This window comes from Pan troglodytes, chromosome 19, assembly GCF_028858775.2.
Source record: "Pan troglodytes isolate AG18354 chromosome 19, NHGRI_mPanTro3-v2.0_pri, whole genome shotgun sequence".
Taxonomy (NCBI): domain Eukaryota; kingdom Metazoa; phylum Chordata; class Mammalia; order Primates; family Hominidae; genus Pan; species Pan troglodytes.
Window position 1 is genome coordinate 53,832,578 of NC_072417.2, and position 20,704 is coordinate 53,853,281.

General features: G+C 36.9%; 1 protein-coding gene across 34 annotated transcripts in view; it reads left to right on the forward strand.

Moving 5' to 3' along the window:
- Window positions 1-20,704, forward strand: part of NCOR1 (nuclear receptor corepressor 1) — a 184,270-nt gene that overhangs the window by 46,464 nt on the left and 117,102 nt on the right. For 21 of the 34 annotated variants that reach the window (XM_016932276.3, XM_024350438.3, XM_016932277.3 and 18 more), the window contains exons 5-10: window positions 4,706-4,888; window positions 10,971-11,084; window positions 16,460-16,516; window positions 17,857-17,909; window positions 18,239-18,265; window positions 20,329-20,395. In XM_016932276.3, coding sequence (XP_016787765.2) covers window positions 4,706-4,888; window positions 10,971-11,084; window positions 16,460-16,516; window positions 17,857-17,909; window positions 18,239-18,265; window positions 20,329-20,395 — 501 coding nt within the window. Of the gene's footprint in view, window positions 1-4,705; window positions 4,889-5,628; window positions 8,579-10,970; window positions 11,085-16,459; window positions 16,517-17,856; window positions 17,910-18,238; window positions 18,266-20,328; window positions 20,396-20,704 lie in introns of those variants that run through there. The other 13 variants (XM_054670431.2, XM_054670432.2, XM_016932281.3 and 10 more) reach the window with 3 other exon arrangements.

Sequence of the window (20,704 nt, forward strand, 5' to 3'; positions counted from 1 at the left end):
TTTAAAAATATAGTGAATAAAGGTCATCTTCCATGGCTGAATACATTACCACAAATGTAATTTATAACTATAGAATTTTGTTTTTTAGCAGAAAAGTGTCTTAAAAACTCATTCATTAAAATGGGACGTGTTGTGTTGTAGTGTGACCCATTTCCATGTTATAGTTGAGAAACTGGGTATTCAGAAAAATTAAGTGACCTAGGTAGTAACTCCTGAGTTGAAATTAACCCAGGACCCCGACTCTAGTCCTGCTTTTTTCCCCCTAAAGTGTAAACCATGACTACTTCTACTAACTAATACTTCTCCTTCCATCTCCCTCTCCCTATTCTCTCCCAACTGCCCACCTCCAGAAGTAAGGATTTAAAAAGAACTAACATTTGTTAGATTTTTTGTTAAATGGTAAGCCTAGGTATATCATTTATAGAAGAGTTAAATAAGCTCGAAAGAAAAAATTACCTACAGTTTACCATTTAAAAGTTATTAACATTTTCATGTTGATTCTTCCCTATTTGTATGTGTATTATTTTAATTTTAATTTTATTTAATTTTATGGGTTTTTTGTTGTTGTTGTTGTTGTTTTTGCTGCTCCTTGTGGAACAGGGCTAACCCATAAGGCAGTGTGTCCAGAGTCAGCCCGTATGAATATTTTAATGTGCCCCCTTTGTACATTCTGTTTAACTTACTTTTGCTTAAATACGTGCTTAGCTTCTTTTTGTGCCAATAGGTTTACAACTGTATTGTTAGTGGCTACTTAGTATTCCACATATGCATAAATAAAGTTCATTGATTAAATAAAATTATTTAATCAATTGTCATACATTTAGGTTACCTGTTTGTTCAGAAGTACGGTGTTGTGACATGCATTGTTTTTTTTTTTTTTTGAAACGGAGTCTCACTTTGTTGCCCAGGCTGGAGTGCAGTGGTGTGATCTTGGCTCACTGCAACCTATACCTCCCAGCGATTCTCCTGCCTCAGCCTCCCGAGTAGCTGGGACTACAGGCACACGCCACCAAGTTCAGCTAATTTTTGTATTTTTAGTGGAGACGAGGTTTCACCATGTTGGCCAGGCTGGTCTCGAACTCCTGACCTCAGGTGATCTGCCCGCTTTGGCCTCCCAGTATGCTGGGATTATAGGCGTGAGCCACTGCAGCTGGCCCATACATTATTTAGGTTGATTTTTTTGTATACATTCTTACTTATTTCCTTAAGGTAGATTTCTTGTAGTATAATTAATTGCAGACCAGGTTGATTTTTAAGGTATGGTGGGTATTTCCAGATTGTCCTGCAAAAGAGTAGGGCCAGTTCTTAACTCCTGACAGCAGTGTATAAAGGTACCCACTTCTTGGCTGGGCGTGGTGGCTCACGCCTGTAATCCCAGCACTTTGGGAGGCTGAGGCGGGCGGATCACCAGAGGTCAGGAGTTCGAGACCAACCTGGCCAGCATGGTGAAACCCCATCTCTACTAAAAATACAAAAATTATCTGGGCGTGGTGGCAGGCGCCTGTAATCCCAGCTACTCAGGAGGCTGAGGCAAGAGAATCGCTTGAACCTGGGAGGTGGCGGTTGCAGTGAGCTGAGATTGTGCCATTGCACTCCAGCCTGGGGGACAAGAGCGAGACTTCATCTCAAAAAATAAAAATAAAAAAAAAAAATAATAAAGGTACCCACTTTTTTATCCTTGCTGACACCACATGTCTATTGTTTAACAAAAAGACTGTTAATTTGATGAATGATTGTTTTTAACTTACACTTATTATTTGTTAGTAAAACTTAACTTTTTTTATTTGTTTATTGGTTATTTTTCCTGTTTTGTAAATTGTTTTTTCATATATGTTGTCCATTTTTCTGTTGGTTTATTTTATATTGAGTTGTTAGAGTGCATGTTTTGCAAATGGTTTTCCTATTTAATCATTTGCCTTTTTAATTTGTTATTACTGTTTTGATAAGCAGAAGATTGTGTTTTTGTGTGTGTGGTGTTTTTGTTTTTGTTTTTTTTTTTTTGAGATGGAGTCTTCTTCTATCACCCAGGTTGGAGTGCAGTGGTGCCATCTATGCTCACTGCAACCTCCACCTCCCGGGTTCAAGCCATTCTCCTGCCTCAGCCTCCCAAGTAGCTGGGATTACAGGCTCGCACCACCACACCTGGCTGATTTTTGTATTTTTAGTAGAGATGGGGTTTTACCATGTTGGCCAGGCTGGTCTCGAACTCCTGACCTCTAGTGATCTGCCCGCCTCGGCCTCCCAAAGTGCTGGGATTACAGGTGTGAGCCATCGTGCCCAGTGGAAGATAGTTTTTTATTTTATCCATCAATCTTTCTTTTTTAAAAACTAATGTCTTTTATATCTTTTGCTTTTGGCTTTCCTGAACCCAAGATAATGTGAATCCATTATTATTATTTTTTTTTAACTTGAGGCTTTTTGTGATTTGCTAATAAGCCTCTTATAAATGTTTGCTATTACTTGGCTTTTTTTTTTTATGTAAGATATGAGGTAAGAATCTAATTCTTTTTCTTCAGGATTGGTATCTGGCTGTTTCAAGCCAAGATTGTAAGGTTCATGAAGGCAGATATCTTGTCTGTTTTGATCCACCATCTTATTCCTGTTATGTAAGTAGGCACTTGAGGATTTGGTTTCTTGTTAAATATTTAATATTTAGAAAGGAAGTCAGTGGAAAATATTCATTTGTAATATTAATTCTTTGGGCATGCATCAGAATCACCTGAGGAGCACTTTTGAAGTCTGCTGAATCAAAATATAATCTCTTTTGCTATTATATATGTTTCTGTAACACAAATTTACTCATATGCATATAGTGGGAGAATGCTATTAATGTATCATGAAAGTCCTGGTGGTTCACCAAAGATCTTTCTTTATGCATTAACATTTCTAAGTTCTCAGGAGTACGCTGTCTCATAATGAAAGAAAAAGGCTTCACAACACATGAAGACTTAAAAATATTTAAACATTTTGCATTTAGTTTTCATTTAGTGCGAGTAGTAGCTGGTTTAGTGAATTTAAGAACTGTTGTGCTTTTCACAGTGTTAGTGAAGATTCGAGCATTGAAAAGACAATGTGAAGACAAATTTTCTTGTATTTTTTTTTTAACATTGATAAAGGAGGGAGGGGGAGAAAAAAAGGTTGATAAAGATGGTTATACACCAAATCTGATTTTTTTTTTCTTTTTTTTGAGATGGAGTCTTGCTCTGTCACCCATGCTGGAATGCAGTAGTGCAATCTCAGCTCACTGCAACCTCTGCCTCCTGGGTTCAAGCCATTCTCCTGCCTCAGCCTCCCAAGTAACTGGGACTACAGGTGCCCGCCACCACACCCAGCTAATTTTTGTATTTTTTAGTAGAGACGGGGTTTCACCATGTTGGTTAGGCTGGTCTGGAACTCCTGACCTTGTGATCTGCCTGCGTCAGCATCCCAAAGTACTGGGATTACAGGCATGAGCCACCGTGCCTGGCCACTGATATTTTATTTAGATGAAACATACTGGTTTATTTTGGAAGCCAATGACCTCAAGGATTTACATCTTAAGAGAGGAATCATAAACTCTAGGGCTTAAAGCTGCCAAAGATTGACTGTATGCCAGATGCAAAGGATACTGGAGCTTTAATTCTATTAAGTCTATTAGAGTTGTTATTGCTTTTATTGGTGTTTTCCTTACAGAATTGTACAGGTTTTAGGGTATAGCCATAATCTTATTTTCCCAGAAGGCCTCTTAGATTCAGCGCATACTATTAGAGAATATGAGGCTTTTCATCAGTGTATATTAGCTGAAATATCTGTACTAAGGTGTTTTGAAGCAACTGTCCAGTTATCTCCTGTATGCATTCTTGACTCAGAACTATTGACTTTTCACAGTTCCTTAATCATTATTTAATACATTTTAGGGTTCTATAATCCTGTGAACTACCCTCATTGTAGGTTTCTCATAGTCTAAGTAAAATTAGTACTCTAAAATTTATCTGTTTTATAATATTGCTTATGTCTTTACAGCAGACTGGAAATTAATAGGGTGTGTGTGGATGTATGTTGGAGGGTAGTGGATTTTGGGTGAAGCGGCTTTCATTCTGCTACAGCTCTGCTGATTTGGAGGCGCAATGGGATGTTTTTGGCTAAGGAAATGTTATGTATGCTATAGTGTGGGCTTTATGAAAGTAGGCCTAGAGATAGTAGCAACTGAAGTTCCTAGGTCACTTCTCTGACTTGTGTACCTCAGTTTTGGTTTGGAAAGCCTAAAAACTTTTGATAGGAACACTTGGCCATGTTATAGTTGTTAAGTTGGGTGGACACACAGGTTTTACCTGGAATAATACTATTTCCCAGCCAGTTGTTCAGACCATTTGAAGAGCCGTTGCAAGGAAATGGCTGAGAAGTTGGTATCTTCCTTTGTCATGATTGCATTATTTACCTATAAATTCTCTATAATTTCAGTATTGTTATACTAGAGGCTGATCAACACTAACTCACCTCACTTTGTATAGCTTTTAGGGTCTTCAAAATAGTACATGGTATATCTAAACTATAAAAGTGAGGTGAGAATTTGCATGTATGTGAATATGAAAGTTACTACTAAAAGTTTCATTAGACAAATAGTACACATGGCTCTGCTGTGGTTTAAAACTGACTTTTTCATTTAAGGCAATCTGGACTCTATTAGTGAGAAATAAATTGTTTTTCTTGGTTTTATTCTCTAAAGGATCCAGCATTCGGAGGCAAACATGAAGCTCCATCCTCTCCAATTTCGGGGCAACCATGTGGAGATGATCAAAATGCTTCACCTTCAAAACTCTCAAAGGAAGAGTTAATACAGAGTATGGATCGTGTAGATCGAGAAATTGCAAAAGTAGAACAGCAGATCCTTAAACTGAAAAAGAAACAAGTAAATGTCTTTGCTTAATATATTCTAAGAATGTATGTTTGTCTCCCTACAGAAGATATTTTTGAGTTTTCCATATTTTGAAACTTTACATAAAAGGAATCATGCCTTATATATTCGGACTTGCTGTTTTTTTGCTACTGTTGTGGTTTTCTTACATTCATTCATTTTCCTTGCTGCACTGTCTGATTATATGATTGTAGAGAGTGAAATTTGTTTGTCCATTCTATTTTTGATTTTTTTTTTCTATTCCATACAATGGTGCTGGTTTTTGGTTCACATGTAGAGATTTTCTAGGGCATGTGCCCAGGAATGGCAGTGCTTGGCTCAAGATTATGTACAGTGAACTATTTAATAGATGATACTAAATTTGCTAAGAAGTAACACCATTTTACATTCCCACTGGCAGCTTATGTGAGTACCGGTTTGTGCACATTTTTGCCTTTACTTGATATCGTTTTTTCAGTTGGATATGAAATAGTCTTCTCTGTGGTTTGGAAGGAGGCTGAGCTTATTTTCATTTGTTTATGGGTTATTTGGGTTCCTTATGTGCATTGTTCAAGCCTTTTGTCTATAGTCTCCTATTTTGTCATTGAAATTTTTAGGATTTCCTGAAGTCCCTTGTCAGATATGTGTATAGAAGATTTGCCTAGTTTGTGGCCCGTCACTTCACTTTTAGCCCAGTATTCACTCTAAGTGTAGACTAAGTGCATTTTAATGCATTTTTTTTTTTTTTTTTCCAGATTTGGAGTCTCACTCTGTCACCGAGGCTGGAGTGCAGTAGTGCGATCTTGGCTCACTGCAACCTCTGTCTCCCAGGTTCAAGTGATTCTCCTGCAACAGCCTCCCGAGTAGCTGGGACTATAGGCACTTTAAGTGCTTTTAATGTATTCATAAAGTTGTACAGCTATCACCACTCTCTAATTCTAGAACATTTTTATCATTTCAAAAAGAAACTCCATACCTACTAGCAGTTACTCCCCATTTCCCCCTTTCCCCAACCCCTGGCAGCCACTAGTCTATTCTCTGTCTCTATGGACTAACATATGCCAAATGTCAGAAAAAACAGAATCATATGTGACCTTTTGTGTTTGGCTTCATTTATTTAGCATGTTGTCCTGATTTATCCATGTTGTATCTTGTCTCAGCACCTCATTACTTTTTATGCCTGAATCCCATTGCATGAGTGTACTATGTTTTGTTTATCCATTCATTAGTTGATGGATATTTGAGTTGTGTTCATTTTTTGACTATGATTAGTGATGTATTGTGATGAGATTCATGTACTCGTTTTTGTGTGGTCGTATTTTTACAATTTTCTTTATATATCTAGGAGTGGGCATATGGTAAATCTATGTTTAAATTTTTGAAAAACTTCAAAACTGTTTTCCAAAGTCTCTGTACCATTTTATATTCTTACCAGCAGTATATGGAGGCTCCATTTTTTCCTACCTCCTTGCCAACATCTGTTATTTTCCTTTTTTAAAAAAATATAGCCATCCTTGGAGATGTGAAGTGGTATCTAGTTGTAGTTTTCATTTGCATATCCTTAATGACTAATGATGTTGAGCATCTTTTCATGTGCTGATTGGCCATTTGTATATCTTTTTAGAGAAATGTTCATTTAGATTGTTTGCTCATTATTTAATTGGGTTGTCTTTTTGTTATTCTAAGAATTCTTTATATGTTCTGGACATTAGTTCCTCATCAGATGTATGACTTAATAGATATTTTCTCTCATTCTGTGGGTTCTTTTCACTTTCCTGGTAGTATCCTTTGATGTATAAAAGTTTTGAATTTTGTTGAAGTCCAGTTTGTTTTTTCCTTTTGTCACTCTTACATTTGGTGTTGTATCTAAGACCCATTGCCTAATTCACGGTCAGAGATTTATACCTGTGTTTTCTTCTACACATTTTATAGTTTTACCTCTTATATTTGGGTCTTTGATCCTGTTAGTATTTTTTTTGGTGAACAGAATTTGTTTAGGTTTTATATGAAAACCCCCTGGGGTTATTAAGGTAGTTTTACTATATTATTTTTTAGAAGTTTTATAGTTTTGCTTCTCATCTTATTCTTAATCCACTGGACACTACATGTTGTATAGTCAGTGTTCATTTATGTTTACCCACGTATTTGTCTTCTTATGTGCTCACCATTTCTTCTTGCAACTCAAGTCTTCCATCGAGGGGAACACCCTTCTACTGAAGAACATCTCTTAGAATTTCCTTTAGTGAAGGTCTCTTAGTTGGCAAATTCAGTATTTGTTTGGTTTTTATGACTTAAATATTGTCTTATATTTGGCCTGTTTATTAAAAGATATATTTATTAATTTGGTATGTGATTATTTTTTCTTAGTACATTGTCTTCTTCTATTTTTAAGACATTAGCTCTTGGTCTAAATCTGTATTCTTTCATGGATAATGTGAATTTTCTCTCAGGTTGTTTTCAATATATTCTTTTCTTCGGGGTTCCGTTATTTTTATGATGATACATTTAGGTGTTTTTTTTTTTTTTCCTTTTAAATCTGTCCAACCTGATATTCCTGAATATGAAGGGTGGAGTTTTTCATCACTTTGGGAAAATTCCAAGCCATTATCTTTTTTACAAAACCTTTCTAACAGTTTCTTGTTCTACTTATGAAATTCCTGTTAGTTGTAACATCTTATCACTCTTGTCTTCCGTGTCTCTTGTTTCTCTTTCTTATTTTTAACTTCTTTGGGCTTCATTCTGAGCAATTTCTTCAGCCTGTCTTCCAGTTTACATTTTCCTTTTCAATTATATGTAATCTGCTGTCAAATCTGTCTTCAATTTCAACAATTATGTTTTTATTTCTGGAATTTCTGTTTGGCTCCTTCTCAAATCTGCCTGGTCATTTAAAAAAATTTTTTTTTTGCTTTCATTGAGTTGTATTAAATTTTTATTATATGCCCAACAATTCTAATTAAGTCTTTACTGGTTTGATTTCGCTGAGTCTCTTTTCTTTTCTTTCTTTTGTCTTTATTTTCTTTACTTGTACAATGGTAATAATTTAGTAATAACACCAACTAAATCACATGATTGTTTTATGAATTGAGATAATGAATATATTGCATAATATCTGGTACATAGTAAATGTACATGCAATCCACTATAATAATTAGAAATAATGATATATAATGTATGATTATTATGAAATGTACCAGAGCCACACATTTTATTGAGAGATATAAAAGACAACTAGAGAAAACAAAGAAATATGCCATAGCTGGATGGAAACAGTAATAATAATGTTGTGTGTTCATCTTGCACTAAATCATGTCTCATACAATTTCAATAAAATTTCAATTAAATTTATTTTTAAAACATGGCAAATACATTGTAAAGTTAATGTAAAAGAACAAACAGGGCCAGGCTCGGTGGCTCAACCTGTAATCCCAGCACTTTGGGAGGCCGAGGCAGGCCGGATCACCTGAGGTCAGGAGTTCCAGACCAGCCTGGCCAACATGGCAAAACCCCACCTCTACTAAAAATACAAAAAATTAGCTGAGCATGGTGGCGGGTGCCTGTAATCCCAGCTACTCTACTTGGGAGGCTGAGGCAGGAGAATCACCTGAACCCGGGAGGCAGAGGTTGCAGTGAGCTGAGATTGTGCCACTGCACTCCAGCCTGGGCAAAAAGAGTGAGACTCCATCTCAAAAACAAAAACAAAAACAGGTGAGGGAGTGTGTGTGTGTGTGTGTGTCTGTGTGTGTTTGCTTTTAGCCTTTGAATTATAATGGTTTTGTCCCAGGGCTGTTTGGGTCTAAGAACAAAGTGTGATTTGTTTATTCCTTAACAAGGAATCTAAAAGAAGGCCCTCTAAGCAGGAAAGAAAGGGAATCATTGAAGAACGCTTTACCATAAAAATGATCTCAGAATTTCAAATATCTTTCTTTTGCTTGTACAGATAACAGACTGCAAGAGTACTTATAATTCCGAAGTGGAAGTGTTCCTTACAGTTTAGACTCTCCTGGTGGCTATTTATTATTATTTTTTAAAATTTTTTTCGAATCGGGCAGCCTCCTGAGCCAGAATAGGTTCAGAAACTCCCTCTTGGTGGATTTTTATGCTTTCATTTGGGCATGGTCTGATTTACAGTACTGGGAGCTTTGACTGTCACTCTTATTTATTTAGTTTTTTTGAGATGGAGTCTCCCCCTGTCGCCCAGGCTGGAGTGCAATGGTGCGATCTTGGCTCACTGCAACCTCCACCTCCTGGGTTCAAGCGATTCTTCTGCCTCGGCCTCCTGAGTAGCTGGGGTTACAGGCTCGCGCCACTACACCGAGCTAATTTTTTGTATCTTTAATCAAGCAGGAATTTCACCATGTTGGCCAGGCTGGTCTTGAACTCCTGGGCTCAAGTGATCTACCGTCTTGGCCTCCCAAAGTGCTGGGATTACAGGTGTGAGCCATTGCACCCGGCCTATCAGTCTTATTTAGTAGTATAGATAATTTTTGCCTATAGGCTATACTAGACTTAACCTTAATTTGTCTTTACCTAATTTTTCTTTTATCATCTTAGGTAGTGGACTTATGCTAAATTTATTCGTGTGGATATTTTTAAAGCATTAACTAGGTATCAGGCACTGGTTTAGGTGTTGAAAAAAAGCAGTGGACAAAGCAGACAAGTCCCTGCTTGCTTCACTAGTAATACTCGGTAATATTTACAATTTATAATTGTAATATGCTTTATATATATGTTAAGTCATTTAGTCCTTTCAAAAAGCTGTATGATAGGTAGTATTATTATCCCTACCTTATTTATGAGTAGTTTAGGTGTTTGCTTAATATTGACTTAAGGGAGCCAGGTGTGGTGGCTCACAGCGGTAATCCCGGCACTTTGAGAGGCCAAGGCAGGTGGATCACCTGAGGTCAGGAGTTCGAGACCAGCCTGACCAACATGGTGAATCCCTGTCTCTACTAAAAAAATACAGAAATTAGCCGGGCATGGTGGTGGCCGCCTGTAATCCCAGCTACTCAGGAGGCTGAGGCAGGAGAATCACTTGAACCCTGGAAGCGGAGGTTGCAGTGAGCGCCATTGCACTCCAGCCTTGGTGACAGAGCAAGACTCCATCTCAAAAAAAAAAAAAAAAAAAAAAAAGATTGACCTAAGGACCCAGAAAGGTTCCTAGGATCACACCATCTGTAAAGGGTGACCCTGAGGCTCAAACCCAGGCACGGTAATACAGTTAGCTTTTTCTTTATACTTGCACACACCAATAGTCTATGTTTTTGTAGTTTTGTTGATTGCCCTTTGACCAGAGCACTGTAACACATGAAGATTGGGTGTTGAGGGTGGCATGGTGCCATGCTGAGTTAAGGGTTAACCCTTGAACTCCTTTCTACCATATTCTGCCCAGCAAATATTAATGTATACTGTGTATCTATAACATATAAGAGTGTTTTTTCAGTGCTGTCAAAGGTCATTGTGATAGAGGTATGTAGAGTACCTTCATTTAACTTCTCTTATTATTTTGCTTTAAGTTTGTCAGAATTAAAATCTTTTTTTTTTTTTTTTTTTTTGAGATAGAGTTTTGCTCTTGTTGCCCAGGCTGGAGTGCAGTGGCGTGATCGCGACTCACTGCAACCTCCACCTCCCGGGTTCAAGTGATTCTCCTGCCTCAGCCTTCTTAGTAGCTGGGATTACAGGCATGAGCCACCATGCCCAGCTAATTTTGTATTTTTAGTAGAGATGGGGTTTCTCCATGTTAGTCAGGCTGGTCTCGAACTCCTGACCTCAGGTGATCCACCTGCCTAGGCCTCCCAAAGTGCTGGGATTACAGGCATGAGCCACTGCACCCGGCCCAGAATTAAAATCTTAAAGGATGCTTCCTCTTAGTTTTTTTTTTTTTTTTAAACTCTATCTAATGAAAATTTGTGTTGTTTGGTTATGAAATAAATCTGATTAATTCTCTTTGAGCTCTTGGTCCATGAGACCTTAATGGATTAATTGGTTACCCTACAGAATCTGCAAGCAAAGCTTAGTAACCTGTGTTATCTCCAGTGGTTAATCACTGCTGGGTGTGGTGTGCAGCACATGCTTGACTCTTTGTTTCTGGATCTCTTAGCAACAGCTTGAAGAAGAGGCAGCTAAACCTCCTGAGCCTGAGAAGCCTGTGTCCCCTCCTCCTGTGGAGCAGAAACACCGCAGTATTGTCCAAATTATTTATGATGAGAATCGGGTAAGCTCATACCATCTCTGGCAGCACAGGCCTTTAACCCCACTTGACGATGCCCTTTTCAGTTTTGAATGTATCCTGGTATAATTTTAACTTTATTAAAACCTGATTTCTCTTACAATTTTGAATGTTCATAAACTTTGGCTGACTGAAGCTTGGTGTTTTTTTCCTTATCAATTGAAAGAAAGTTTACAGTTGTGCCTTAAATTATGTAATATTTCATTTTACATTATATATTTTATAAATATTTAATCAGTGAAATTTTGTCAGCTGAGTCTCCTATTATATGAATACTGGCAAGGAAGTTTGGTAGCATGTAATACAAAACAACCATCCTGCAATTTTTCACTTAATAAATGATGTTTAATGCTGACTACTGATAACATTTCAGTAAAGATAGGTCATTGCATGTGGAAATGAACTTTCTTATCAGCATTAGTTCACAGTCGATAGTTGGGCTATGGTTTGAACTTCAGTTAAAAAGTTCAAGGTGGGGCATGGTGGCTCATGCCCATAATCCCAGTACTTTGGGAGGCCGAGGCGGGTAGATCACTTGAGGTCAGGAGTTCGAGACCAGCCTGGCCAACATGGAGAAACCCTGTCTCTACTAAAAATACAAAAATTAGCCAGGCGTGGTGGCGCATGCCTGTAGTCCCAGCTACTCGAGAGGCTGAGGCAGGAGAATCGGTTGAACCCGGGAGGTAGAGGTTGTAGTGAGCCGAGATTGAGCCACTTCAGTCCAGTCTAGACAACAGACCAAAACTCAAGTCTCAAAAAAAAAAAAAAAAATCAAAGTTCAAGGTAGATTTTGACCTTTAGGTAGACTTTGCTTTTTTAGGTTTACTTTCATACTCTTAATTAAAAATATTCATGGATTCAGAAACACCAGGCATGAATTCTATGAATCATTTTTGTAGTATCAAAGTTAGTTTTGTCCAGAATATGGCCCAGGAACTAGCAGTTAGAGGGAAACTGATTTTACCTCAACATGAAGAAAGTGTCTGTTTAACAGTGGGCTTCCAGAAGTCCACAGTGCAAAAAATGATAATATGCTTTATACTGTGGGATAGAATAGGCTTTTTAGCTAAAGGCGTGATCATCAGGTAAAATTTGGGATTGTTGTTTTGATTGATTTGATTTGTAGTGAGTGGATTCATCTGTCAGTCTATCTTACACATACAGTCTGTAACTTTATAGTAGTCCACAGCCGAAAGGAAATTGACCTTAAGTAAAGCAATTGTGAATTAATAAATATTTATGCACATGTACTCCTGAACTTAAAAGCTGAATAAATAAATAAATACACATTTATAGGAATGATCTTGGATTTAGATATACATGTATCAAGTAGATAACTGAGAGTCATCAGAAATATACTTACGGTAATGGTAAGTGTTATGGGCAGGTAAAAATATGGGCAATTAATATTATTTTCTTGGCTGGGTTCAATATTAGTCCAATTTATTGTATGGCCACAGCAGTCTACGTGAAGATAAATCCAGTAAAGGTAGGGAAGGAGGTGACCATGCCTAAGATGGGGGCTGTGTTCCAGGATATACAGTTGCTCCCTTGTTTAAGAAAAGCCCAAAATAATGGGGTTTTATGTGAAATCTCTGATTAAAAAAAAAAAAAAAAAAGTCCTCTGCATAGCTGCAAAACACTTTTGTGGGCTCATGGGCTCCATGGCCAGTTTGTGACTGTGACCTCAGGGATAAAATAAATAGGAATTAGTGGTGATACAAATGGAGATTTGATAGTTTTTTTTTTAAGTTTTATAAAATGTTTCTTTTTTTAGTGTGAATTATTTTTCAAATAAATTGGATTTGGTAATAATTATTAATGGATTTATTAATGAGCCTTGTCTTACAATATTAGTGAATTCTGTGGTTGCCTCACTGGGATTTGAGGACTGAATACTATTGAACAAGATCTGATCTAATAGAGAATTTAATTGGTGTTTAATTTTTATATTAGATGTTTTTATTAATTAGTATAGTGTTTCTTGCTGCCCATTAGCAAAACTTGAAAACTCCTTTTGCACCTCTTCTTTCTGTTTTAACATTTCCATATTTGGTTTGTTGTTTATTTTATGAAGAAAACCAAATGTGAAACCTGTTCCAGTGTTAAACTTGCCTTCCTACACTGAAGATTGTTTCTAACCCACAACAACTATAGAAGTCATCTTTCTTTTCCTTTTTTCTTTTTTCTTTCATTTTTCTTCTCCACCCTCCCTCTCCTTTCTTTTCTCCCTCTCCCTCTTCTCCTCCCTCTCCTTTCCTTCTTTTCTTTTCTTTTTTTTTTCGCTTTCCTTCTTTTCTTTTCTTTTTTTTTTCGAGACAGAGTTTTGCTTCGTCCCCGAGGTTGGAGTGCTGTGGCGCAATCTCAGCTCACTGCAACCTCCACCTCCCAGGTTCAAGCAATTCTCCTGCCTCAGCCTCCCAAGTAACTGGGATTACAGGCGTGAGCCACCACAGTCAGCTAATTTTTGTATTTTTAGTAGAGATGGGGTTTCACCGTGTTGGCCAGGCTGGTCTTGAACTCCTGGGCTCAAGTCATCTACCCATCTTGGCCTCCCAAAGTGTTGGGATTACAGGCGTCAGCCACTGCACCAGGCCTCTTTTCTTTTATTCCTTCTTTTCTTTCTAACAGACAGTGTCTCATTATGTTGCCCAGGTCTTGAACTGCTGGCTTCAAGCGATCCTCCTGCCTCAGTCTTCCAAAGTATTGAGATTACACGTGTGAGCCCCCATGCCTGGCCTCATATTTTCTTTCTTATGTATGTTTTATACATGTACCTGTGCAGTTTCAGAATTGTAACAGGGAGCTCCCGGAGGGGAGGAGGAGAGCACAATGGGCCTAGAACCCAGGCTTTCTCATATGTACTCCCCAAGGCTTTTTCTGCCCCAGTATGCTGCCTTTTGAAAGGCCCTCCCTGCCTCTTTTAACATTTTTTAATGAATGAGCTTATCTGTTTCAGCACCATAGGCAAGGAGGAATGGGGTAATTACAGAAGTACACCTCCCTCTTATTTCTTGGGTGGCAGCAGTTACACTAGTTGGAATTAAGCCAAGTGTGGCTTAAGAGATCGAGGGACCATTTCTTTTATTTAGAAAGGTAGTGGGAGGAAAAAAACTGCCCCAAAGTGTTAATTTTAAAGTTGACTTCCTGAGAAAAGTTGACTTGCATCATAGTTAAATTTCAGTCTAAGTTTGTTTAGTCTCTAAACAGACTATTTTTAACAGTTCAATTTGATTTTACCCTATCAGTTGTAAGTTCCAAAAATATTTGTAAATATTCTAATTTCAGAGGAATAATACGTATAGAAAAGTGATTATTGTTGGGCTCTACTAGAGAAATTTGCAGAATATCTTTGTGTGTGTGTGTGTGTGTGTGTGTGTGTGTGTGTGTGTGTATTTTTTTTTTTTTTTTTGAGACACAGTCTTGTTCTGTTGCCCAGGCTGGAGTGCAGTGGCACGATCTTGGCTCACTGCAACCTCCACCTCCCAGGTTCAAGTGATTCTCCCGCCTCAGCCTCCCAAGTAGCTGGGATTATAGGCACATGCCACCATGCCTGGCTAATTTTTGCATTTTTAGTAGAGATGGGGTTTCGCCATGTTAACAGGCTGGTCTTGAACTCCTGGACTCAAGTGATCCACCTACCTAGGCCTCCCAAAGTGTTGGTATTACAGGCGTGAGCCACTGCGACCTGCCTTGTTTATATTTTGACGGGTTGATTTGCAAGAGAATGTGACGTCAGAAGAAAGAAAAGGGTGATGGTAGGAAGTATATTCTGTGCCAGCACCTCTGGTCATCTAGGCCAGCATCCTAGGAATTATCCAGTTCTCTCTCTTTGCCACTTCATGTATGTTGAGGTAATCAGTGAAGAGCGTTAGTCTCACCTCCTAAATATTGGTCTGGTCTTACGCTTCTTTCCTCTACCTTTATCATTAGCTTAATTTGAGCCTTCATCTCCCACATAGTTATTGAGTCTCACGCTTCAGTCCTTTCTTTCTAACCCTTCTTTCATATTTTCGTCCCATTTAATGATTCTCCACATAGAACCTTTTTATGATTTCCCACTTTATACAGAATAGCCGAAGCCTTTATTGATGTTTACATGCTTACCCGCCTGGCCCTTGCCCCATACTCTTTTCTTAGTAATATCCCACCAGAAGAGGTTTTGGATGTTCCCTTGTTAGCAATATCTTTAACCTGCTATGTTGCCCCTGCTGTCAGGTGGCCCCGTGTTTTGTCTTTTCTGCCAAGCACACTGTTCCTCAAGCCCCAGTTCAAGTATCATTTTCTCTAGGAAGACTTTCAAGACCCCTCATCTTCCTGTGGTGGGAAGGCTTATCTTATTCATTATTTTCTTAGTGTCTAGTGAGTGCTTGGCACATAGAATATACTGAACATATGTTGAAGAATTATTTACTTCTATCTGTAGACTTAGAATACAAATTGTATTACGAACATATGAGGGTCTTAAGTTAAAATTTTTGTTGCCAAAATATTGATAGATTAATCTTAGCAAGGGAAGATTTTTGCTAGGTAACACTTTGGTCTGGATTATTTTACTTTTGAAAATAGCAACTGGGTACTGTGGCTCACACCTGTAATCCCAGAGCTTTGGGAGACTGAGATGGGGGCATTATTTGAGTCCAGGAAGTTGAGGCTGCAGTGAGCTATGATCGTGCCATTGTGTTCCAGCCTGGGCGACAGAGTGAGACCCTGTCTCAAATAAAAAAAAAAAAAAAAAAAGGAAATAGCATGTTACAAATACATATAATTCAGCATTTTTTAACTACTGAGCACTTTGAATAATTCAAATTAGCGGTTTTCTTTGTTGTTCAGCTATTACTAAGGATTCCTTGTAACTAGAAAATTCGCTCATTAACAGCTTTTCTTCAAAGAGATCAATGTTGCTTACCATAGTAAAGAGTGGCCATTTTATGGTATTTTATTGCTTTAAGTTTCTATTAAAGATGATATGAGTTAAAGTATGTAGAATGTTTGGGGGATTTATTTCTAATAGTGAATTTTCATTCCCTCTCTCCAGTTTTTTAATATAATTATTTGCTTTTTTAAAACTTACCAGTTATTCAGGCATTGCTTTCAATACAAATGTTAAGTTTTGACTGAATTTGGTGAGGAGAGCTATGACAATACAATTTCAGAGTTTTCTATCATTGTAACTACAAATTAAGAAAAAATAAAAAATAACTGGAGCATATTTTAGCCTGTCATATAGAAGAAGGATATTTGGAAATAAGGATAAGTTCATCTATAGATTAGTCTTAGATAAATATTTCTAAATAATGATTTTGCACTTAGATAATGTAATTTTTAATTATATGATACAACAATGTCTTTATCTCTAGAAAAAAGCAGAAGAAGCTCATAAAATTTTTGAAGGTCTTGGCCCAAAAGTTGAACTGGTAAGTAAATTTTTTCATTTCCAGTGATTTTTTTTTTTAATTTTTGGTGGTAGTTTTTCTTGGGATAAGATGGAATATGATCCATTTATTTTGGGATAAGAGAGATGTAGCTGAGCAGAGATGTAGCTTGAGATGAAGTTTAAAGTAATGATGAGTGAACTTGGTTACCTTTGCAGACCTTTGCAGAAGCATCATCCTGAGCTTGTTTTTGCTTGAGCAGCTATTTAATCCTTCCAGGCAGAATGAGAATTAAGAACAGAATTAGAAAGCTCTTTGAATGTTACTGTTAAAATAGTGACAATGGTTAATACTCCCTAGTATTAGGGAGTATTAATACTTTGAAATTAAAAATCTGTGCATAAATACACTTATGGGAAACAATGGATTTATAAACCGTATTATGGGAGTGACAGGAGATGGGATTAACAGTTACTCAGGGAATCTAAAAGTTAGGAGGTTTTGCCACAATGAGATACCATCTCATACCAGTTAGAATGGCAATCATTAAAAAGTCAGGAAACAACAGGTGCTGGAGAGGATGTGGAGAAATAGGAATGCTTTTACACTGTTGGTGGGAGTGTAAACTAGTTCAACCATTGTGGAAGACAGTGTGGCAATTCCTCAAGGATCTAGAACTAGAAATACCATTTGACCCAGCGATCCCATTACTGGATATATACCCAAAGGATTATAAATCATGCTACTGTAAAGACACATGCACACGTTTGTTTGTTGCGGCACTATTCACAATAGCAAAGACTGGGAACCAACCCAAATGTCCATCAATGATAGACTGGATTAAGAAAATGTGGCACATATACACCATGGAATACTATGCAGCCATAAAAAAGGATGAGTTCATGTCCTTTGTAGGGACATGGATGAAGCTGGAAACCATCATTCTGAGCAAACTGTCGCAAGGACAGAAAACCAAACACTGCATGTTCCCACTCATAGATGGGAATTGAACAATGAGAACACTTGGACACAGGGCGGGGAACATCACACACCGGGGCCTGTCAGGGGGTGGGGCATGGAGGAGGGATAGCATTAGGAGAAATACCTAATGTAAGTGATGAGTTAATTGGTGCAGCAAACCAACACAGCACATGTATACATATGTAACAAACCTGCACGTTGTGCACATGTACCCTAGAACTTAAAGTATAATTTAAAAAAATAAGTAAATAAAAAAATAAAAGTTTGGAGGTTTTGGTAGGGCATGTTATTGTGTAGATCCATTAGTACTTTACCTGTGCTTACATTAAAATTATGTTTCTTTGTCTCTTCATAGACATATGTACAACATTTTATACATAAATATTTGATTTCTTTTATAGCCACTGTATAACCAGCCATCAGATACCAAGGTGTACCATGAGAACATCAAGACGTAAGTATTGATCATCTTTGGAGTTCTTCAATTAAAGACCATATATTCTATAAAGAGATCATTTTTGTTATCTGCTGACATTATTATAATATATTGTAGGTATGTTTTAGATTTGTGTAATTTGCTGTCGTTTTATTATATGTTATCTTCCTCTGGCTTCTTGGGGGTTGGGGTAACAGCTTTGAGTTTCCGAGGCCAAAAAATGAAATAAATTATTGCATAAAACTAGCTGGTTTTATAATCTGCTAGTAAAAAAGGTGGATACTTAACATTGAAATGGCTTACCTTGAGGCTTGAATTTTTTGCCTCCTGTTTTGTCTTTTTTTCAGTGGAGTACCTGCAAGGCGCATGATGAAGTAAGATAATGAAGCTTTTTCATTTAAGACTAGTGATGACACCGTCCCCCACCAAGCCACATCTGCCATTGCAAAGTAGAAGTGCCACGGATCATTTTATCATTATTCAAAATCCTATTCTAGGGAAATCCCTTCCATGACTCTTGCTAATGACGGTATTTGTAGACCCTTCTGCCATTTAATGTCCTGGTGCCTTGGAAGCGCTCAGTCACCTCGTGGGTGAGGAGGCTGCTCCAGAATGTAGTTTGCTTAGCCTTGCTCATCCTAGTACCAGGCCTTTATGGATGCAGATTTTGGAATAAGAAAATAAGTGAAAAGAAAATCTAATTTCTTGATCTGATAGAAGTAAGAGAGGAAGCTAGATAGATATCTTTTAAAAAAAAATTATACTTTAAGAGAATTTTAGGTGCATTATTCTTTGTGACAAAAATGTGATATTTCTACTTTATATGTTTTATTAAGTATAAGCAGAACATTATAATTATTTACTAGTATGGTTACTAATGAGCACATTGCTATTTATTTTATATATATATATTTATTTTTTTCTTTTAAAAAATTTCTTAACTGAGAGTATGTGCAATTATTGACTACTTTGCAGAACTGGTGGCAAATATAATTTGCATGGTAGTATGCATGAAAACAATTGAATTTGAATAATTTTAACTTTTGTTAAGTAAGTGGTTCATAATAAAAGTTATGTATTTGTCAATTTTTCTGTGAGATGCTACTATGATCTTGAGAACCCTTAGAAGTAAGTTAGTCAAAACTCACATATAATATACCTTGCTTTGGAACTGCTTAGCTGTTTTAACATTTTTAAAGAGTAGAAGAGCAGATAAGATCTAGTTGGCTACTTAATGACTTTTTTTTTTTTCCCCACAAAGCCTCAGTGTTATGTTTGTGTTGTGTCCTGTTTCTCCTGATACAGTCTGGAGAGCAGCTCTGTCCGATTTATTTCATGTCATCTACATTGCCTATTTAGTGCTCAGCACACTATCCTAGATGGATTACTGACTGGCTGACTTCATTTAAATTCCTAGGAAACATTTAAGATTGTATTTGTTGATTGTCATTTGCTTTTGAGTAACGTATACTTAAAATTAGAGCAAACTGAGTATATGGTAATGCTTCCCTGTACGACACCTTTTGGAATATTTCCTCAGCTGCATGCATCTGTATGAGTCATTCAGTAGCTATTCTTTCATCACCGTCATTTGCTTTGTATGAAATAGCAAATGTACATTTTAATAATTCTTTTCATCTCTTGGCTACTTTTTCATATAGCCAGCTCCTGCTTGTCCATACTTATTTGAGTGGAGCCAGTGTCACTGTTAGTCCTGAGTGGCAGATAATCCAAAAAATTACTTCTACTTGCCTTGGCTTTGTATTTATATTTGAATAATCAGCTTGAAATCCTTTCTGGAAGTAGGTGGGGTATAAATATTTATACTTGAACCTGCATGTCATTGTTTTTGAAGGTCACAGTGCTTCCAATTTAAAAAGCGATTAAGATATATTAGAAATCTTCCTGTTTTGACACATTGCCCTCCATTACTTCTTAGAGTGGATTGTGTCATTCTGTGACTGAAGAAAATCTTCTGTTTAAAGCAGAAGTCACCTATCTCTACATATGTTGGTATACATTTTCCTCATAGAAGGGAGGTTAGCACCTGATGTAGGGAGGTAACTGTAAAAATGTTTCCTTCTCTTCTACCTCCCTTCCAAAGAGTAAGATGTTTATGTCACCAGAGTTGTTAAGAAGGATAAGTAACTGTAATTTTAATTTGAAAATATTTGCCTTATAATTGGATGTGCTAATTGAAAGTTAACTATTTTGTATTAAGTCTTACTGTAGAATGGGAGGAACTTTAGTCAGTTCTAATTTTTGCAAAAATTATAAAGTCTTATTTTGCAGGGTAAAAAAATTAGGATTAACTTTGTTTACATCATAAATTCTTAAGTGATCTTTGCCTATTTTCCAGTGTCTCTGGAAAAAAAGTGAATGCATTATTAAATTGTGCTTTTTCTTAATGTCATGCAACCATATTTTTCTCTTCTAGAAACCAGGTGATGAGGAAAAAACTCATTTTATTTTTTAAAAGAAGAAATCATGCAAGAAAACAAAGGGTGAGGTCCTATCCTTGTTAACTGAAATTTATACAGCTTTCCCATTCATGCTCATTTAGGCATTCACTTTCCTACTGTTAATGAGAGTGGTCCTTGACTCCATTTGAGGATAAGTGCTGATTTAGAAAGTAACCATATATATATATATGACTTAAATCTAATTCTAGTAACATTTTGATACCATACCTTACATTTAATATTATCAAATTAATTTCATTGGTCATCTTTTAGAACATTTTCATTTAGTCAAAATAAAACGGTGAGTAGTTTAAAAGAATATGAAAGATAATTTAGTTTTTTAAGCCTCAA